Raw genomic sequence first — 21,196 nt, forward strand, 5'->3', positions numbered from 1 at the left:
AAACATGGGATTTCAGTCTATAATCTAATTACTGCTGATTGAGAAAGTAATTTAAATTAATTTGAAAGTAAAATTAATGATTTTTCAGATAAGTCAGCTGAATAACAGGAAAAATTGATGCTATTTTTCATCATTATATGGTTGCCTTAGATGTATTTGGTTTTTCAGTTTTATTGATTTGTTATGCTGCTCAAATTACACCAGTAAAATGTATGAACCAAAACCTCTACATAGTACTGAAATTATAGTTTTCTTAAAAAAATAAATGGATAAGGTGGTTCTTAGCAAACAGAAATGTGTCATTCTTTGTAATGAACTGATTTTTTTGTTTGCTTTTTGGCTTAAAGGACTTACGTCCTAAGTTTTACATTTATTTCCAAATTGTCATCGTTAGGTAGCATTCAGAAAATGTGTGTGATCTGTGTTTACACAAAATATGTGATGCGTGAATACACAAAATATTCAACATCTACAATGTACGTAATATACACATACAGTTACGTGTGATGTTAACAAATGGTTAGAAAGCTACCAGCAATTTCTAATGATATTGAGGCTAGTGCTAGTATTTTCATCTCTAAGAAACTGAAAAGGTCAGAATGAGAGATTATTTCTATGATTCAGAGATTCAGCAAACTGAGTAGTATTAACATCTTTAATTTCTTATGAACCTTCATTCTAACTAAAAAAACAACCAAAAATCATAATAGGACTCCAGTTATTGAAGGGGGCATTTAATTCTTCAGTACATTCATCAAGTTTTCTAGTTGTTCACCTTTGCTATGTGTGTTTTAATATCATTCTCATTCCTTTTCTCTTTTCTGTTTCCTTGCATCCATCCATTGTCACGTGTTGCATTTTACAGTCTGTGTAACCGTCACCACCGTGTGAAGGCAGTTCCCGCATCCCCAGGTACGGCGTCTCTGGAAACCTGTGTGTGTGTCTTCAAACCTTTCCAGTGTTGTGCATCGTCATAGCAAATTGATGTTAACCTCTTCTATTCCGCTTTTCCTTTCCCATTGGACATAAACGTTCTGGGCCAAAGAGATACTGTCTTTCTTATGGACCAGAAAGCTGTTTTGATTGTCCATAGGTCATGGCCTGGTCCCTATAAACTTTTTACTGCGTTAACATCTACTACGCAGTTTCATATGTGAAACATGTCTGAGCTGCATAGTTCAGTTAGTTTGTAGCGTGCTTGTGAATGGTTTACATTAAGTTCTTGATACTCAGCTATAGTTTTCACCTCTGTAATGGCAAACACTGCTGAATAAATTAGTACTTTTGTCATTCCTCTCTGTTCTAGTTCTGTGTATCCAAACTGTCGTTCATCAGTGGTTGTGTGCGGCTTTCAGAAACGTGGTATGTGAAGATTGCAATGTGGCTGATTTATTTATTTAGTAGAAAGTAGCAAGATCCTGAATTCATTGCCATGTGAATGTTTAGAACTTTCTAGTGGTGTTTGTGAACATCACTGGCTTGTAGCTTGATGACTTTTGCGCTTCGGCAGAAGAAAATTTCATTAAAGAGCTGTTGCAAGCAAGCTGTCGGTGGTGATAGTGGAAAACCGTGTCTTACAACTTGTTTTTCTGGAATAGAAAACTGATGTAATTAATGAGCGTGGGTTCGTGAGCTTATACTCATTTATTATACATAGACATATTAAGTGTGACTACTGCATTTCTAAGCATTCTGCATCCAAGAAATAAGAACAAGAATTCTTTCTAAATGCAAGTTACTAAATGCAGAGCTGGTGAAAATGAATATAACCTGGTTGGTTCTGATGGTAACACACCTCATACGCCATTTGAAATGCCAGTCCTTTCTGTTTAACGTTGGTTTGGGAACAGCTTATGTTCCTTAGGATTCTCTAAGCTGCAATGTACCTAGACGTATGACTTGCTATTAAAAATGATTGAAAATTAAAGCTTGACCATTTCTCAGCTTTTCCATTCTTATCTTCAGTGCCTCTGCAACAACTTGAACAGCATAATCATTTTCCCATGCGAACCTAATTAACTTGCTGTATCATTTAAACTCCCCTATTGCCAGGGCAGTAGGAGCTGTTTTGTCTGTCTCGTCCACTTCAGACAGTAAAATCGTAATAATAAGAATTAAGAAGTCATGAAAGGGAAGTGGCAGGTACTACTTTTTAAAGTAGTACTTTGAAATAGCTGGATTTATGTCTACAGCTGTTTCTTGTATTGAGTGATAACAGTATTTAGAGCTGCTGAGGTTCATCTCGGCACCTCATTCATGAGCTTATGTAGAGGAATTCAGGATGTATATTGCCATAAATAAGACGTGGTCCTAAATAACCACAATCTGTAGCTCTGTGGCACCTGAACTGCAAGGTGCATTATTGCGAGGTGAACCCTAAATGAACCAGCACTGCTTCCTTGTGATGTTCCAACCTGTATAATTACACTACCTTAATGGATTTTTCCCAACTTATTAGTAAGGTAAAAGATGTGGGGTATAAAATTAGCTCTTAATTGCCTCAATTAAGCCAATGGATAGGGATCATGGTTCAGTTATGGTGATCACATGGGGTAATAGCTTTGTTATGGTAACTGCTGTAGAATCACCTTTTGCAAAAGCACAAATGTAATTTGATTTAAAATAATTAAAAATTGATTTGTTTTGAGCAGTGAGCTTCCTAGAGAAGGAAGAACTGGAAACACTGAGCTAACCATAGATATATGTAATGGATGGAAGAGTTGTTCAGCTGTGAGTCTGGTCCCACTGGTGGGCTCGGTGATTTTGCAGAAGTCTTGGACTCAAATTAGTAGAGACAATTCTGCATTATAAACAGCATTTGGGTCACAAAAGCACACAGAATACCTGTCATGTACTTAGAAGATATAATCTGTTGGTGAATTTACACGTATACAGCCCATTTTTTGATTTAGGAGGACCATATAATACCAGCAGCTGTTTGATTTGTTTTTTTCTCTGTGTGTGTAACCTTTGGTCTGTTGGTCAAAGTTCAGTAAATTGTAGGCACTGAAAATCATTCAAAAAGTGAAGATAGATGATAATGGAGGAGGTGAACAGGAGCAGAATGAAATATGCAGGTCTTGTATTTTGCTTCTAGGAAGAGTCTGAGAACAACAGCATCTCATAGCACAGCTTATAACAGTGCTGATAAAACCTACAAAATAATTCTGCCTGTTTTCTGCATTAGATGTTTCTCATAAAAGAGTAGGGCAGTTCACACCAAAGTGTTACTATACTGTGTTAATCCTCAATTTGCTGTGAGTTCAGAAAAAGAAAAGTTGTGCTTAGCTACTGTTATTTAAATTTCAGTCCTGGTAATGTAAACCTCTGATTTATATTAGTTAGCTTTATTTATCACAAATATTCCTTAAATGATTGCATAGAACAGACTACCACTTTTTTAGATGTAATCAGTACTGAAACTATGCAAGGGGTGCTGCTGGTATCTGGCCTATGCTGCTGAACTTTCTTTTCTGTATATTTTCACTTGTAAAGCCTTTTTCTTTGCTCACATCTTGGCAATTTAAGCTGCCTTGCTGAGATTGTATGGATATGGCTATTGGCATTTAAATACTGTATATTTTTCTCGATGCTGCTTTTATTTAGTTTTTAAGACGTCATAAATATATTTTTTCATGAGGATGGAATGCCGTATAATTAATGCTCTACTTATTAGGCAGTATATCATTGATATTTTGGGTTACATACAGTTGTTATTCTTTGATGAAATTGTGAGATTTCCAAATATTTTTTCACCAGGATCATTAAAAATCTGCCAGAGGATTTTCTTATGAGGTTGTTTTGGATTGATGCGGAATATATTAAATTGTAAGAAAAACCCAAACCCCCAAAGCCTTAAGTTAAAGGAGATGTCTGTGGTTGTACTCATGAAGCAACTGAAATTCTACAATATTGTGGAAAACTGAGAAATCAAATCTATCTGTGATGTTATTTTATCAAGAAAATACTGCTCAGGTTTCTCTGAGAAGTCCCTGTGCATGGATTTTGAAATGCACTGATAAAGCATAGAGGCTGAATCATGGTGATCAGATGTTCTCTAGTAACAAGTGGCATCTTTTAAAAATACTGTTGTCATTCAGAGCATCCATCACTTTCGTTTCAGATTGTAATGAAACAATTAACTTTTGGCACACCACTGTAATGGACAAATGACAGAGGATAGAAGCAAAGGGAAGCGTGTTTCAGTAAATCTAAACAATTATATAAATTATATTCTAAGTCAATGTAGATGTCATTCTTGTTTCCAAGTCTTGTCAGAGCCCATTAGATATCTTGATTTGGGTTTGTTAGTACGGATAGGGAAGGGGAAGGTGGCCCTGTTTGGTACGTGCTGCTGCCCTGCACTGCTGCACTCAGGTCAGCTCCACTGCATCCAGCTTTGGACTCTTGCTGTTTTTTACAGTTCTAATTTCAAGCAGTTCATTAAATGAGGGCAAATTTCTCATGGCTCAATGTATTCCTGTGAGCCTTCAATAATTGCAATAATTTCTCATGGCTCAATGTATTCCTGTGAGCCTTTAATAATTGCAATAATCACTTTATTTCCATCTCCACTCATTGGAGCTATTTAAGATACTACAGTAGGCTGAGGCAATGAAGGTTTTCTTCTTTCCAGCCATGTGTCTGTCACGCAATGTAAATGCAAATCAAAGCTCCTAAGCATGCCAATTACGAGCACCAAAATGTGTCTCTCCCACAGAAGTTATTTATGCATACTGCTAATTAGTCATCAAGACTTTTTTCCACTGAAGGAGAGTGGGTCCATGCGTATGTCTTATTTTGGTTTCTTGTGTTTCGTTTCTTAAACATCATTTATTCTTTTCGTTTGTTTCACATATTTCATTCAGGAAAACATGTGCTGTGTTTCTACTATCTTGTCTAACCACGCCACCTTGTTTTCCTTGAGTATTTTATTGTATATTTATCGCAGAATCATTTGGGCTGGAAAAGAACCTTAAAATCATCGATTCCAACCATAAAGCAGAAAAAAACTCCACATATAGAAAGAATATAATGTAGACACGTGTCTATTTGAAGGCGTAGCATTTCAAATAAATAACAAGTTGGTGAGGAATCAATGAGAGTTCCAGTGTAACAATTAAATGTAGTCAGTAATTGGGAAAAAATACAGAAATTAACTGAGGAATATGACAGAGAGCAACCATAACGGAGAAAAACTTGTGAATGGTGATCTAGCTGACCTGCATAGGATGTAAAGAGATTGGAAGCGTGAGGAGCAAAATGAAAGTTGTCATTAAATTATGGCTATAGGTATTTTAAGGAGCATTTTTGGTAGTATCAAGATCTCAATGCCCATACTATTATTCTCTACTCCCCCTTCTCATTCTCAGTTGCGTGTAGCTCCAGCTTTATGGAAGGTTCAGCTTTAAGGGGCAGTGATTTATTAGCTACTATCAAGGAAACCTCTGTACACAGGAAGGGAAAATTGAAGAAGATGAGCTGATAGAGGAAAGAAAGAAAGAACTCAAGATCACAAGTGCATATGTGATTCCAAATGTAGGACGCCATGAAGTCATGGTCAGGGTGAATTAAAATGGTCAAATAAAAGATGTAACATAAACCTGACTTAATAGTATCATATATGCTAATGGTATGCTTTCAGGTTGGATTCTTTAGATTTCCAGATGAACAAAACCAGTGAGTTCACATTTCTAGTCTTAGGAAAATGAGAACTGTGGCATTTAAATAATTCTACTAATTAGCTTAAAAAGCCCTTCAGTTGAATATCTTATTACTGGCAATAATGCTTCTCTGCATTGTGTGACCAAGGAGGAAATGGTAAATATGAAGTGTTATTTGTATGTAACCTTTCAAAAGATGATGTCAATAGGAATAAATGATAGATATGCATTAATCATTGTCCATAGTAGAAAACAGCATTCAGAAACATTAGTCTTAATATAAAAAGATGCTTTCACACTGTCAAATGTGATGGTGGCATGGTAGTGGCACGTCGCGCACCAGTGCTACTACTCCATGCAAATCTGCCTTAGTGGGCTTAGTACGCAAGACCAGTTGTGTTTTCTTACCCGAGTTGTAACGCAGTCTTTTGGAGGGATCAGAAAAGGGAAGCAAACAATGGTGTAATTTCAAAGATGTACTGAACTGTGCAAAGGTACAGTGAAAGCTGTAGATTTTCGGGTTGCTCAGCAGTACAGAATGCAGCAAGAATGGTTAGTTGTTTCAAATATTCAGCACTTTTTAAGCTTTTCAGACAATCAAGTCTTAAGAAAATGTACTGTGCATGGAAAATCTCGCTATTTTTATGTGAAGCAAAATATGTGGGGATACGAACAAAAATATAACATGCGATAAATACAATAGGCTATTTATTAGAAAAATGAGAGAATCACTTTCAATATGAAGGAAATGCATTATACACAGAAGTGATACTGAAACCATATACCATATACGCTTTTAGATTGGAAAAATGAGTTGAAAAGCATGTTAGGAAATGTGAAGTTTTCCTATGGAGCTTAATGGCTTATTTGCACAAAACACAAAATAATCAAACCTGAGACTGGCTTCTAAAGCACACACTAAGGAAAACAAAGACTTTACTCCTTTATAGTTTTAACAAAATCTTTAATTGACCTCACAGTGTGGAGGTACTAAAATGCGTGTGATATAGTTAGGTAATGAGATAGGCTGTTTAATAAAACATTAAGAAATAAATAACGGATGTGTTAATAAACAGTGAATCGGTCTGTACAATATAAAACAGGTGACAGAGAGTTTTTAAAGACGGGTGCACTATGCTGCGTGTCATTTTTCACTTAAATTCATGTTTCAATTTAAGAAGAGTGGTAAGACATTAGTAAGAGTCATACCAATTGTATTAATAACTTAAAATGTTATTAAAATACGTGTGAATATTAAGAGAATATTTTATTAGTAAAATCCCCTTTTTGTGTGTGTTCTTGGGAGCAATTTAGGTTTGCTAATCCCCGATTGATTCTGATGTCCACCAAGAAAACTTCATGTCAAATACGGTGCACAAGTTAAGCGCCTCTCTTGAAATTAGTTTTGATGGCAACACTGTGAAGACCCAGGGGAGGAATTCTGTAGCCATATAAAGTTGTTTATGAGTCTGTAATTAGACAGCAATCGGTCAGTGCTTGATATTTTAGTACTTCAACCAGCTGCAATGCAAAGGTACCAAATTCAACCACAAATCCCTCATTAAACTTCCAGTAAAACAGGAGTACTGACCATTATGACTGTCAACATGTGTTTTATTTTAAATAGGAATCAGAAAAGTGATTGTAGTTTATTCTCTAAATATGCATATTTCCTCTATCCATTTTTATTTTAATTTTTCAGTGGTTGTATGGCGCAGATTAAGTAGGTGGAGGTCTTGCAGCTTTCTCCTTAGAAATAGGACCTAGTTCTGTGCCAGTTAAAATCTTTAGCTTCAATTATAAGGAAAAATTAATATGTGCTGTGGAGTGAAACTACAACGGTGAAAGATTAATTAGCTAATATTTGTGAAGCTCTAAAGATAAATCAGGCCATGTGGTGTGCGTGTTAAGTGTGACCGCAGCAGGGTTGCTAAATGCACAGTTGAGAGTCAGTTGGGGGGTTGAATTTCTTCCCACTTCACTCACTCCATCTGAAATCTACCACATTGTGAGGACTTTGCAGCTGGGAAAGTAAACTTGCATGATAATCTCCCTGGCACTAGTGGATCAATATGACTCAATTAGTTTAGCCCACACTCCTCTCACACTCTATTAGGGCCTCTACCTGTCTCATCACACTAAATCCTTTGGGGGGGAACGGAATGGTGAATCATTCTTCATTTGCAGTTCCTTGCCTCTGGGAGACAGAAAATTGAGTGTTTTGGGGGCAGTGGCGACCGGTTGAAGGAAAATTCCTTTTGTGAAGTGGCCAACAGCTGGAGCTAAAGGTCCCTGGCCAAGCAGAACCCAAACTGTGGACTCGTGGACAGAAGAGCTGCAGCAATGCGTGTGGACCTCTTAGCATACAAATCAGAAATGTCACAGTTATATCAAGTAAAATGCCAATGCAGTGTGAACTCACTGATTCAAATAACTCTGGCAGGTTTATTCTACCTGGGAAGCTTTCTGGGGGTTCAGGCACGACCGGACCTTAAGTGGCATGAAACCATAAGACATCAGAACCACCTTTTCTCCTGTGCTGTGCATTCCACCTCAAATATGATCTTGGACTTGTGTTAGGTGTTTACCAAATTTGCGTTACTAGGTGATCTGGGAGTCGTCATAGTTGTTAAGGACAGTGCCAAGCCCACAGTCAGTCTGTCCAGGGACCAAACTGGGGAGGCTTAAGACTGGGACTTACAGGTAGCACCAAGTGTACACCAGCCATTTCATTAGTCGTGGATGACCAAGATTAAAGAATAAGCCTCTTCTAAAAAGGGGAAGCGGAATAAGTGACATCTCATTCTACATTTTTTTAAATCTTCGCTTGTAAAAAAATAAATTACACTCTTTCTGGAAGATGTTTTGTCAGTAGTATTTCGTCATTTTCATTTAGTAGGATATGCAGAGACTTCGAACTTTTAGTTCTTTTGTTTTTAACCATCTCTGGTCTAACCGGATTCAGTGTGAGAGTCCTGGTTTCCCCATCCAATTCAGCAGAAGCCCCGTAACATAATCTGCTTTGCTCTGTGAGATTTCTTATACCAACCACCTCCTACAGACACCTCTGGAATTTTCGTGCTTGCTGACTTTTTCAGATCTCCTTCACTGCTCGTAGCTACAAACCTGTGCCTTTTACTCAGATCTGAGAGGTCACCTTTTTTGCTACCATTGCACAATTCGTAAAAGCAAGATTTGGTCTCATAATAGTGACAATAATAACAATAATTGGATGGAGGATCTGTTCTTCCACCTAACAAGTAGCAGCCTGAACCACTAGACAAGGAAGCCATAAAAGGAACGTGAAGTCTGAATATTACCCCAGGGATAGTTTCTTTTTTCAAAACTCACACATATTGTATTTTCAGTATTTCAATGTCATTTCTGTCACCTAATCTGGCATGTTGTTCACAAGTTTTTTAATGACTGTGTCCCATAAATCTGAAGAATATGTTATCTGATTTTTTCACTTAATTACAGCTAAGTAGTAGCAATCTATTTTGACAGTGATAACATCATTTTTCTCATTAATCTTATCAGTGTATCTTGTAGCCAGTTGCTGCATCTTTCTCTGTTGCCCTCGTGGCCACATTTTGTAGCCTTAATATAGAATTTCCCAAAGAAATGCTTTACTATTATCTTCAAGCTTCTATATTTACGTTCTATTTCAGTATCCAAGCCTCTTTACCATTTAGGAGGGTTCCATCTTTCTCCTCTCTCGCACAGTTATGCAGGGGATGGTTGTTAGTTATCTGGTCCATGAATAAGTCAGAAACAATTGATACTGCCTCCTGGTTTGGTTTAAACCTCTCTGTGCCACCTTCTCAAAGAAGTGATGTGAGACACTCAGAAAATGGGATTTTTTTAATAATTTCTTAAATCTGGGGAATATTTTATTCAAGTATAGACCTGTATCTACTTTAGATTCTCCACTGGACTTTCTATCCCTTTGTACTGCAACAGTTTTAGACACAAATAAGGAATGTATTATAATTAAGGTTTAGACAGCTCTTCCTTTACTGTGTATGTACATACAGTGGGAAATGTGTCTGCATCTTTCTTGGTGAGGCTAGACCTCTGCTTCCGAACATGTTACCATTTACATTCTGATAGAAATGCAGTTAAACTATAGCAGCAAAGTAGCTTTTAACTTAAAGAGGGTTTGCAAGATTTTAGTTTTATTTCTCTTAACCTCTGTAGATCTATGCAGCGCTGCTACGCTCAGAACTGATGGAGATAGATTATCAAGCTCCTTTTGTGAAACAGATTGAAGAGTTAGGTTTTAATTCTGCTGTAAGGCCTGGAAATGCTTTCAAATGTAATTGGACTTAGTATGCCCAATATGACTCATATTCTTTGATTTCTACATTTTTAAGAACTCTGGTTCCGATGTACAGTTAAAAAGGAACCACTTATCCGCTCTTTAATTATTAGGCGGATGGTGTAGTCTGATGCTATGGGAGGATCTAATGACCTTCTCTGATGGTTAAAAGGCTACAAGATAGTTGAAGGATAAGTGTTTGATCAGAGAAGTGCTCGTTTGGTCATTCCAGACAGGCAGCAAACTTTTCTGCTGGAGGGAAAGCCTCTGTCTTCCTGGAGCTGCGTCATTTCATTTAGCCCCTGAAACTCCCAATGTATGTATGTGCTCTATACTGCGGACCAGCTGTAACAAGCAATCTTGGCTGTGATTATAGAATTTATAATTTTAAAACATTGTGTGTAAGACTTACTGCACATTTTGCTCTTATTGCTGGAACACAGGAGGAACTGCGTTTTCCAAGAACTCAGAAATACTAAGAAAAGTTACTCTACCTAATTTTGGTTTTAAACAAATGCAATAAGTTAATTTCAAATAAACATTTCTGTAGTTTCCACTTTGCCACTTGGTAAAGATAGTATTTGCTATTTCCTTTGGAGTTTAATCGTCGTTTGACTATGTTCATAACATTAGTAAGAATGTTTTTCTTCCCCTTCTTGGCATTCCCATGCTTTTGCAACTACTTTGGGGCAATAATGCATGGTCACAATAGAGACCAGCAGATTCTTTTGTATACTGTGTTTAACACTTGGTATATATTCATAGATCTGGTTTTATTTTATTGTTGAGATGCGATGTTGTAGGAATGTGATTGGAGGGCGTGTTTTTTCTCTGCAATTATTTGGATTTTCCAACTTAAATATTTTATAATAAAGAATTTTCTTGTGAACATCTTTATTCATCGTTAGGAACTTGGATTCTGTAGGAAGGAAAACTTGGTATATTTTAGCTAGGTTTGTAATTTGTCACGTAGTTTAGTCTCGAGCAATTTTCTGGTAGTAAAGAACAGTCATCATCATAGTCACGTGTCAGCTGAATATCTTGGGACTAGATCTGAGCTCTTGAGTGGTTTTGCTTATTTTTCCTTACCGAACTTCTAACTCAGAAGCTGGTTTGCTGCTGCTGGCTGGTCTGCCGTCTCTGATAGTACAGACAACTTACAGTTGCCTGGAAACAGTCACTTCTTTTCAACATTTCTCAAGACGTGTCACAATTACTGCATATATCTAAGATCGTAAATTGATGTAAAGCTACAGACAGTGCACTGCTGCTCTGCAAAGTGATGACTTTGCGTAAAGTGTGTTTTAATGCAGTTACTTTGGATTACTCCTTTATTGCACAATTCCAATTCCGCTGGGCAAAGATGGTGGCAGAAGGAGCCACCAAAGTCTTCCTCACATCTGAACTCTCTGGGAAGGTTGGCTGGTCATATCTCCCTCCCTTACAATTAGCCCAAGAGAAAACTGATTTCTCTTCATCAAATATTCTCTTTATTTCTAACGCAATTCAGTTGCTTTTGTATTCCCACCTATATTCACACTGGCTGTATTCCCTGTGTCCCAAAGGCTGCATGACATTATACCATAAATGCTTCAGCCTCTGTTAAATCTTAATGAGAAGCAAAACTGGCTTGAATTAACCAGGTCTGACTATATCAATATTTTAACACTGTAATTTATGACTATATGTAAAAGGAGACTTGTAATTCAGAGGATTATCCACTGTTGTATAAGGAAGGAAAAAAAAAATCTCATTATAATGTTGTAATGCCTTTCAAGGCTTCTTTCTGAAATTGAGTTCTCCCTTGGTTATACTTGCAATCAGAAGGATTTTTTTTATATTTTATTTCTGTTTCATCTCCAACCTTTGTAGAAAAGCCCTCTGGACCAGTGGAATAGAAACTAGTAGGCTCTTCCTGAAATAAAGGACCAAATTTTCATGCTACTGTATGTCTCTGGAAGGAACTAAGAGTCTGTTAGGGCTCCCTTGTTCCCTGAGATTTACATTTAATCGTGGAACTTGCTTCCATTTCCTCTCCTCCTGATATTTTTGTAGCACTGTAGGGCTAATACTAATCCCTTAATCTCTTGTGCCTGGGGGGGTCATGACTAAACTGGTTTGAACCATATTTACCTTGCTTAGGGATAGTGACCAAAAATCAGCAACCACAAAACGATCTGTGTCTACGTGAAAGTTGCTGCCATGAGTTATATTGTGAAAATATACTACAACCTTCGTATAAGTTGTACCACAGCCACTGGAATACTCGTCAGACAAGTGTGACATACTTAAGGCTACCCATAGCTCTTCTTAATTGTGTGTTTTCCTAGAGCTTGTCTCATTTTGGAAAATACTTTCTCACTCTAATGTAATCTCTCCAGAATTCTCATTAGTGTCAATGAAAAATATTGATAGTGAAAATGCCAAAGGACGCATCTGCACCCCAAGTTTTGTAATCTGAGGTCTACCAAGACCAAGCGTGATTACAGCATCCTTATCAATATCCGGTGAACAGGCAAAGAGGGAGAACAAAGTCTCTGCATTTCCTTCTCTGCAAATGTCAGCTCTGTGCACTGGCCAGGTTTACAAAAATAATTCCTTTCTTGGCCCCTTTTCATCTGGTTATTCTCCATTATTAAGCATGTTTTTAGAAAATATCCAAATAGATTTACATTATCAAGCTGCAGCTGCAATGGCTGTTTTAGGAGCTAACGTCCCATGGTTTAACAAATTCAGACGCATTATAGACTTTAATTATTTTGAGTGTCTTGAGTTTTTGAGCACCCATTTCTCCTTTATTGACCGATCCATTTTTAGAACAGTTGTTACCTTATAAAATTACAAACAAATTCTCTGTTCAGTTAATAAGTATTAACGGTACTGCTAATGAATATCTTTTTATACGCTGAAAATCTGCTGTGTTGCCAGTTAGTATGTTAGAATAATTCATAAGACAATTGACCATCTGGCAGTGATATTCTATTATATTGGCTGGTCATATCAATAAAGGTAAATATTGCCTCCCATTGAAAAGGGCGTCATTCGTAGTATAATTAAATTTTTACTTTGTACAGCCCCACAGCTTCTCTTAGAGCTTCTATTAAGAAAATATGATCAATTACTCACTATAAGTGCTCTTATTTTTAATAAGAGAATGTTAATCTATGAATCTCACATACTGACAACTGTACTGTAGTATCTTGGCTCTCTCGCAGTTTAATTAATAAACATATATTTGCTCATTTTGTCAGAGCAAGTTTATTGGTATAATGGAATAAAGTTTTAGTGATGAATGAAACTCTCTGAATCTGCAGCTTGATTAATTTCATAGCATGAAAAGGAAGCTGATTTCCTTTATCATACAGGTTATTCTAAGGTGAATTTAATATGCAGGGTTTTGTTGGGTTTTTTTTTCTGTTAATACATTACCATAGATTTATTTTCCTTGGTTTTGTCTTTCAATTAGCTCTTTGGAACATCGCAGTTGTGAGCTTTTTCAAGCTTTTAAAATTAGGTGGTCCCATTTTCTACTTGATATTTTAAGTCAATTGATTCGGCTGTTGACAGACACACTGAAATGTTGCCAAAAATTGGAGACCGTTGAGTTACCCCAGGCTTACCCCAAATTGTCTTTGCTGCAGATAGCTTTCAAATGTCAAAGAAGCTTTAGAATATTATACATGCTATTTTCCCAGCTTAGAGAAACTTCTTTAACACAGAGCTAGAACAAAAGTGGACTTTCATGTCAAAGTCCTACAAAGTTTACTGAGTCTTGGTTTGTACAGGTAAAACATAAGCATATGTATTTTCTAGTCTAAATGTATGTTAAATTTAATTAAGTTATCTTTCAGATTATAGTTATTCCTCTGTATGTTATTTTCTCTCTCTTTCCCATTTCCTCAAATGTGTTTGATGTTTGAAGATGTGAAGAAGTTCAAGAACTCTAATGTTTTGCGTACCCTGAAGGGAAGTTGGCTTTTGTTGCTCATTTTTGGGAACACCTGTGCTCTGTGGAGTCTAATTGGGCTACAGCTGTCGCCACCGATGTGTGGAGCAAGACCAGCTTTGCAGTCTGACTGGGAATCTTGACATTGGGTGTCATTGGCTGTTTCCTGAGCTATTAATGTATTTACACAAGTCTGAAGGTGTTCTGATTTTTAGGGAATTGCATTCTCTGTCAACAGATACAGCTGGTATAAGAAGAGCAAGGTTATGAATGGTGAGTGCATTGCACACTAGCACAGAATAAGTCTACTGAGCACCCACTGAGTTTAGTTGCTGTTTGGAGAAGTTAGGTGGTCATCTTACAAACACTGTAATGAGATGTCACTGATCGGCATCTTAAAAACTTTGGAGAGACATTTCTGTTCAAGGGACAGGAGCTACATTTTGACTGGCTTCAAAAGAGTGGTTGAAAGCGAGTTGTCTTCTGTCCTAAGGAGATTCTCGAGGAATGGGAGAGTGGAGGAGGACATAAGCTGAGCTATGCACCAAATATGATGATCAGAAATAAGAGAAATTTGAAAACAAAATCAATTTAGAGTTAGCTTATTAGGTATGGAATGTACTGAGTTTAGAAGTGGTAATAAATCAAGTAGTATTGAAGTTAACACATAAGAACTCTTCTGCTTAGGGGCCTAATAAGATCAAGTAAGCAATTGAGGGTATCATCCAGAAAAGGTGACCTGCTGTTCTTTTTCATACACACCTTAGTATCATAGGCTTGCTAACTGTTTTACACACACAGTAATGTATGTCACTGCTTGAAGAAATTGCAGGCAATGGCTCAACTAATAAATGAAGTTTACTGACTTTTGTGGTTACGTTAAAAGCAGTTCCAAGCTCATAGTACCCCCCCAGTGCACCCTCCCAGAGAAGAGAGCATCTCTGCGCTGGTAGGGGGGGGTGTGATAAAGCAGTGGGTCTGGCCTCCATCTCTGGTCTGCTGAAGAGCAAAGGCTGTACAGCTGAAATGATTCCATCATGAAATTCCCGCGGTGGCCCTGAATTGCCACAGACGGACTCAGCCCTTGGCGCTTTTCGAGGACACGGTGCCAATGGACCAGCTGGTTCCTGTAGGAGACCTGCCATCTGGAGCTTAGAGACTGATCACTTTGATAGGCGGCTCCGGCAGTCAATGATTTGTCACATGTAATTTTTCCTCTTTTCCTTTTATATATTTTTCCCCTAAAGTTCTGGAGGATTTTATAGCAAACTTTGTGGAGCAGTGTTAAAAGATTTGTCTTCTCTGGGTTGACAGTGGGGGAAGCGATCTGAGTGGTTTGGATTCAGCCTTAAACAACTAAAGTTCAAAGTCAGGAATTGTGGCAGAGAACTGAGGGTCATGTCGGAGACTAGCAACCAGAAAAATACCTCAACAGGCACAGTTTGGTACAAGGGAGGTGAGCTCATTGGTGTTCTGGATAGAAGCTATTAAGAAGGATTTTGTTTGGTGTGTTTAAAGACTCAGGAGAAAGAACTTGGAATGTGATGAAAAATCCTCTGTTGAGCTGGAACTGCCGAATAAAGCGATGAACTTGGGAGTGATTTAGACAGGCTTGGCTTCAAGTTGGATAGATGGATTTCTAGTTCCATGTAGAGAAACATAGAATAATGTGGGATAAAGGACATAAAAGGGGAACATGCACTCACTAGCCAGAAGCTGATAAATATTGAGCAGGATGTCAATGTTGAGATAGATGCAATTGTAAAATCCCTGTGCTAAGAGAGCAAAGATTAACAAGGCTGCATTGGCCTTGTGGGTCTAATTGTTGGCTCGGAATAAAATCTAATGTAGATCGTTTGTGGATCGAGCAAGTCCTGTGTCTGAAGTGTTGCAGAGAGTGCAAAGATATTATAGAGAAGATGGAAAGCATGATACTTCTTATGAAGTAGTTTCACATGACTTTTTCCTACAGTTTAGTAGGATGTAGTAGTAGATGGCTCCTTGTCATGACTTACACAAGTCCTGCAACAGTAGGACTCTGGTCGTGTTCGAGATGTGTACGTGCTACTTCGATGTACAGAATCTTTCTGTCAAAGCCAGCTGTTTGTTTTCACAGTGGGGTCATGGAGTCTACAAAAGTTGTGCTGAAGGAATAACGCTGAATTAAATGTAAAGCGTTATTTAACGTGGCTTTCATTTCATCCTTTGTGATGCAGCAAAATAATAAAAAAAACCTGCTGCAGTTAATTAAAAGTAGAAATACAATTAAATTATCCCATCCTCTGGAAATGCTATTTATTTTGTACAAACTTCAAAACAAGAGAGATAATTTCTTTTATATAAATGCGTACATAAGTTATTAGGAAATGAGAGAAGAATCCATCATAATGTTGTTTTCCTCTTTGAGAGCTTCAGACTATAAACTCTCTTAATTTTCGGTGCGATACAGTCCTGGCATAGAAAAAGTGTTCTCTTGTTCCTAAGCAGCAGGCTGGAAACTTAGTCTGTATCATAGAAGCAAACTACAATGGAAATTAAAAGGAAAAGCAAAATATTTTAATTCACCAAGGTACAAAATGAAAGCAGAAGTGATTGTACCTTTTTGGTTGGTTTTTGTTTTCCCAAATGATACTGCAGTTGGTCCTTCAGCAGACCTAACAGTAGGCTGCTGGTAAAGTGTTAGGACTGGAACTGCAGAAGATGAAATAAACATGTTTACAAACTGCAACATAAATAGCTTTATTCAAAGGTTAATTCAATCTGAAAACAGTATCGCATCTTGTTGCATAATACCAGCTTCCCATTTGCACCGTTAGCAAAATTTGCAACCACTTTACCAACAGGCTGTCTTAGATTTGTCAGTTCATTGAGTGACTCTCACTGTAAAATGCGTCTGGTCACAGATGTGGGCATATCGAAAAAAATATACATTTAAAATTTGAATAGCTAAAAGATAAAATAATGTTTAGCTCAGAGATAAATCCTTTGGTCAGAAATTATCTGAGGAAGTTATCACAGAAGTGGAATTAAGAATGGAAGCTGGAACTGAAAAGTAACAACTTGCATGTTTGTGAGATCTGTTTTATATATATATTTATATATATGGTTTGTAAGCTGTAGTTCACATACTTCCATTTCTTATACTACACTTCTGCTAATAACAACTGCTTTATTCCAGCACTGTAATTGCTTGATAAGAAAGGCTTTTCCTTTTATTAATTTTCTATTATTTTCATTTTCTTTTTCCCTTTAAGCTGATACAGTAGCTGCAGCATTCAAGATGTTATGCTAAGTAAAATAAAAAGCCTATTTGTGCTGTGCATCTCCTGTAAATAACACGGTCGTATTCTTTTCCCTCAGAATTACTAATAAGAAAAAGATTCTATGATGGTCTTTTAAGATGATGTTTGAAACATCTGTTTTCTTTGATGCATACACCTCACACCTACTCTTGCATTCTTCACTCTAAGTGTTATTTGTTGATGCTTAAAGGTTCAATGAATAATTCAGCCCCTTTACCCTTCTTGCTTTGCTGCACACCTATTGAGCTTCTCAGAGCTGAGTCGTATCAATAAATTCTGACTTGCTTTACAGCACCAATTTCATGCTTGGCCTTTCCTAAGATACATCCAGGCAAAGACAAATAACTGAAAGAAAGAAAATATCTGTACGAATTGTATTAGCAAGCCTCATGTGCATGTAATAAGCCCTTCCCATCCCTCCTAAGTTAGAATGGATTTGCTAATGTGAGTCTGCAGGCAAACCCTGTTGTATTACAACTTCGTTCACCAACATGAAAAGGTCACGAGCACCGCACTGTGCACGTACCGAAATGAAGCAAAAAAGACAAACTTACCTTTAATTATCCAGTTTCTGCAACCTCTTAATTCAAATGCCCTTTAGGTCACTAAAAGGTAATTATACACGGAAGAGCCAGCAGGGGAAACGATGGGGTTTAATCTTCTGTACAGCGGAGTTGTCTACGTTGGAAAAGTGAAAAAGCATTTTGAAACGTGAGTACCATTGCAGTTAGTGGGGTTTAGAGTCCATTATAAGCCTGGGTTTAATTCTTGGTAGAAAGCCGGATGATAGGATTAAACCCAACCCTTTGAAACTCTTGCAAATTGAAGGGTTTATTGTCCTCAGTCAATAATAAAAGGTGTTTATCATCATGGTACGTAACCTTGCCTTAGCTATGATTAGTTATTAGGAGTGATTGCCTACAACGATTAAATAAAAAAGCAATATACTCCTATATGGGAAGAGATTACTTAAAAACTTATTTCCTGTCGGCTTCCTTGATATTAATTTTGTTCCAGTGGAGCAATCGTTTGGAGTCTTCTGAAGCTGAAAATCTTTTGGCATGTAACTACAATTTCTGGTTTTGCTTTGTCACCAACTAAATATTATACTGCTGTAGTTTTTAGGGGAAAATGCCCCTTTCAAAAGTTCTCTTTATCTGTGAAAAATAAATTTTAATAGTGATTGAAGAGAAAATATAATTAAGTTCTCAAGGTTAAAGCTGTACTTTTTCCCTCCGTGATGAGAACCGAGGGATTTAATTCTCCTAAAAACAAAACAGTTTCTGGGAAAAATCTTTTCTAAATCACAGGTACAATTGAAATACCGGCAGTGAAACTTCTCCCAACGCTTTCTTAGAATTGTCCTAAATTAAAAGATTCAGGCAGGGTAAGACACAGTGTGACGCTTATTGGGTTAGTTAATTAGTTCACGAAGTTTAGATGTGCTCATTTAGGAATCAAGTGTATTTCGTATTCCTGAAAATGACTGAATGCTCCAATTTGCCGGTTGTTATTTTCAATGAGATCTTCATCTTTCGGCAGTGTCCATATAGGTCTATGGTACTATGAGGTGTCAAGCACTTCAGAAAATGTTAGGTTTTGCTCAGATACTTTAGGCTCAAAATGGGAACAGCTGTACTGTCTTTTATTATTTTTTATTTTCCCCAGGCTCTTATTATCATTGTCTAAATATTATTAAAGCTTGCTTGCTACTTGTTTTAGTAAGGTACTCGTTTCAGGATGGCAATGCTGAGATATTAGTCCTCTAGAGCTTTTCAAAGTGGGAAAATTGGGTAAGATATTCCAGATAATGCTTCAAAAGTATTTTAGTGAAAATTGACATCACTCCCATTACCTAATTATATATGTTCGTATCTCATCAAGTACGCAAGTTGTTGGGACGGCAGCTCTGAGTTAGAGCAGATGGAAGTCACTGTTTTTATAACTCTAAATAGTTAATTTACTGTCATTCTTTATTCCTCCAGCGGTAGAGGAAATAAGGAAGTAAATCGATATAGCAATAAAAAAAAGAAATTTGCAAGGTTTTTGCACTGGCTGTTACTGCTGCTTCTGTGTGATCGATCTTTTTAGCCATTTCTTGTTTAATGACATCAGTGGAAGCATCTGTTCACTGTTCAAAGAGTTGTTTAAAATTATTATCCTCCAAATAATACTAACTTTTTGGTGAGTGACATAGGCTAACGAACCTTGATCATACTGTTTTCTTCCTAATTTAAGAATCTGAAAGAGTTTCACAGGTATATAAAGAAGGCAGTGGCCAGTACATACTGGTTTTTAATACCAGCACTGGGGTTTGCACACCAATACGTAGTTTTCAGTATGTTTCATTCTCGAGGGAGCTGCTTAATATAAAGCAAAGCACAAAAAAATGATGGAATGGTAGTGTCCTTTTTGGCTCCTGTACTCTCTGAGAAAGAGATTTCTCATTAATTTATCAGATTCATACCCTCCATCCCACTCAGAAGCTGCTCACTTACAGTAAGTCATTGAATAAGCCCAAAATTTATTGTATCTGTTTTCCTGTGTAAACTATACAAGTTTAAAGACACTACAAGTTTGCTGCAGATTCAATAGAGGTGCTTGACTGACTCACTTGATGCGTTTACTTCCTTAGGAACAAAAAAATCCCATGAAGATTTTTCAGTTTTCCTCACTGGATTCAATGTACCATAGGACATTATTCAGTACTTTTTATTAACTACCTCTGCCAGATCTGCTATTTACTGTGGCAAATCACTGCAGCAATATAAGGCGTGATGAAGAAAACTCTCCTGTGTTCTGTTGATCTGTACATGAACAGTACACATAAGAGCACCTAAGCATCTAAAAATTGGAAAATCCTTTTTTGTCTTCTCATAGTTGCCAATTTTGAGTGATTTAAGCGCCTGTGATATTTGGCACCTTGGGTTATCAATAAACAAAGCCATTTAAGCTGCACTGAAGGACAGACTTAAAAGGTTAACAACTTCTGCATGAAGTTTTGGTGACAGCTTTGACCAAGATACAGCGTTCAGAGAAGCAAATATTGATTAATTAGAAAGATTAATTGATAGGTGCAGTGGGATTTAAAAAATAATAATAATTGGAGTGAATTTTTTATCTTGCTTTTTCTTCTCTGTTACAATCTGTACCAAGTGTGGTGATGAAGAATTGGGGTCAGATTTACAGATTTGTTCAGCATTGACCTAAATCAGCTCCTGCTAAAATCACTGTGGATTCTAACCACGTTTTAGGACAAAGGTGGTTGTGTTCAGTCCTGTATGTATAGTTTGGGATGAAGGTGAGTGTGTGGCCATGAATGGATTCTGTATGTATAGTTTGGGATGAAGGCGAGTGTGTGGCCATGAATGGATTCTGTATGTATAGTTTGGGATGAAGGTAAGTGTGTAACCATGAATGGATTCTGTATGTATAGTTTGGGGTGAAGGTGAGTGTGTGGCCATGAATGGATTCTGTATGTATAGTTTGGGGTGAAGGTAAGTGTGTAGTCATGAATGGATTCTGTATGTATGGTTTGGGGTGAAGGTGAGTGTGTGGCCATGAATGGATTCTGTATGTATAGTTTGGGATGAAGGTAAGTGTGTAGCCATGAATGGATTCTGTATGTATAGTTTGGGATGAAGGTAAGTGTGTAGTCATGAATGGATTCTGTATGTATAGTTTGGGGTGAAGGTGAGTGTGTGGACATAAATGGAGTGAGTGATTTTTTTTTGGAAATGAACATAAGAAATAATCTCTGTTGTAACTGCAGGAAGGATTTCTAACTTGAGTCTGTTACAGGACAATGCCAGTTTTGCTCAATGTAGAAGCACTGAAAAGCTGTTTGACCTAAGGACTCAAAATAAGAAATGCCATTTGATTGCCTGGTTCTCCAGATTGGGCTGTTAGGATCCAAACGTACACGCACAATATTTCACTTTCTTTCTGTTCTATATTAATATAA

The 21,196-nt window shown here is 37.2% G+C and overlaps 1 protein-coding gene across 5 annotated transcripts in view; it reads left to right on the top strand.

Moving 5' to 3' along the window:
* CCSER1 (coiled-coil serine rich protein 1) overlaps positions 1-21,196 on the top strand; it is a 424,423-nt gene that overhangs the window by 351,069 nt on the left and 52,158 nt on the right. Inside the window, exon 10 of one of the 5 annotated variants that reach the window (XM_065062413.1) lies at positions 866-889. The exons of the other annotated variants lie outside the window; for them this stretch is intronic. Within the exon in view, the coding sequence (XP_064918485.1) occupies positions 866-874 (9 nt within the window). The 3' untranslated portion in view covers positions 875-889. Of the gene's footprint in view, positions 1-865; positions 890-21,196 lie in introns of those variants that run through there. 5 annotated transcript variants of the gene reach the window in all.

Source organism: Columba livia, chromosome 4 (genome assembly GCF_036013475.1).
Source record: "Columba livia isolate bColLiv1 breed racing homer chromosome 4, bColLiv1.pat.W.v2, whole genome shotgun sequence".
Classification (NCBI taxonomy): domain Eukaryota; kingdom Metazoa; phylum Chordata; class Aves; order Columbiformes; family Columbidae; genus Columba; species Columba livia.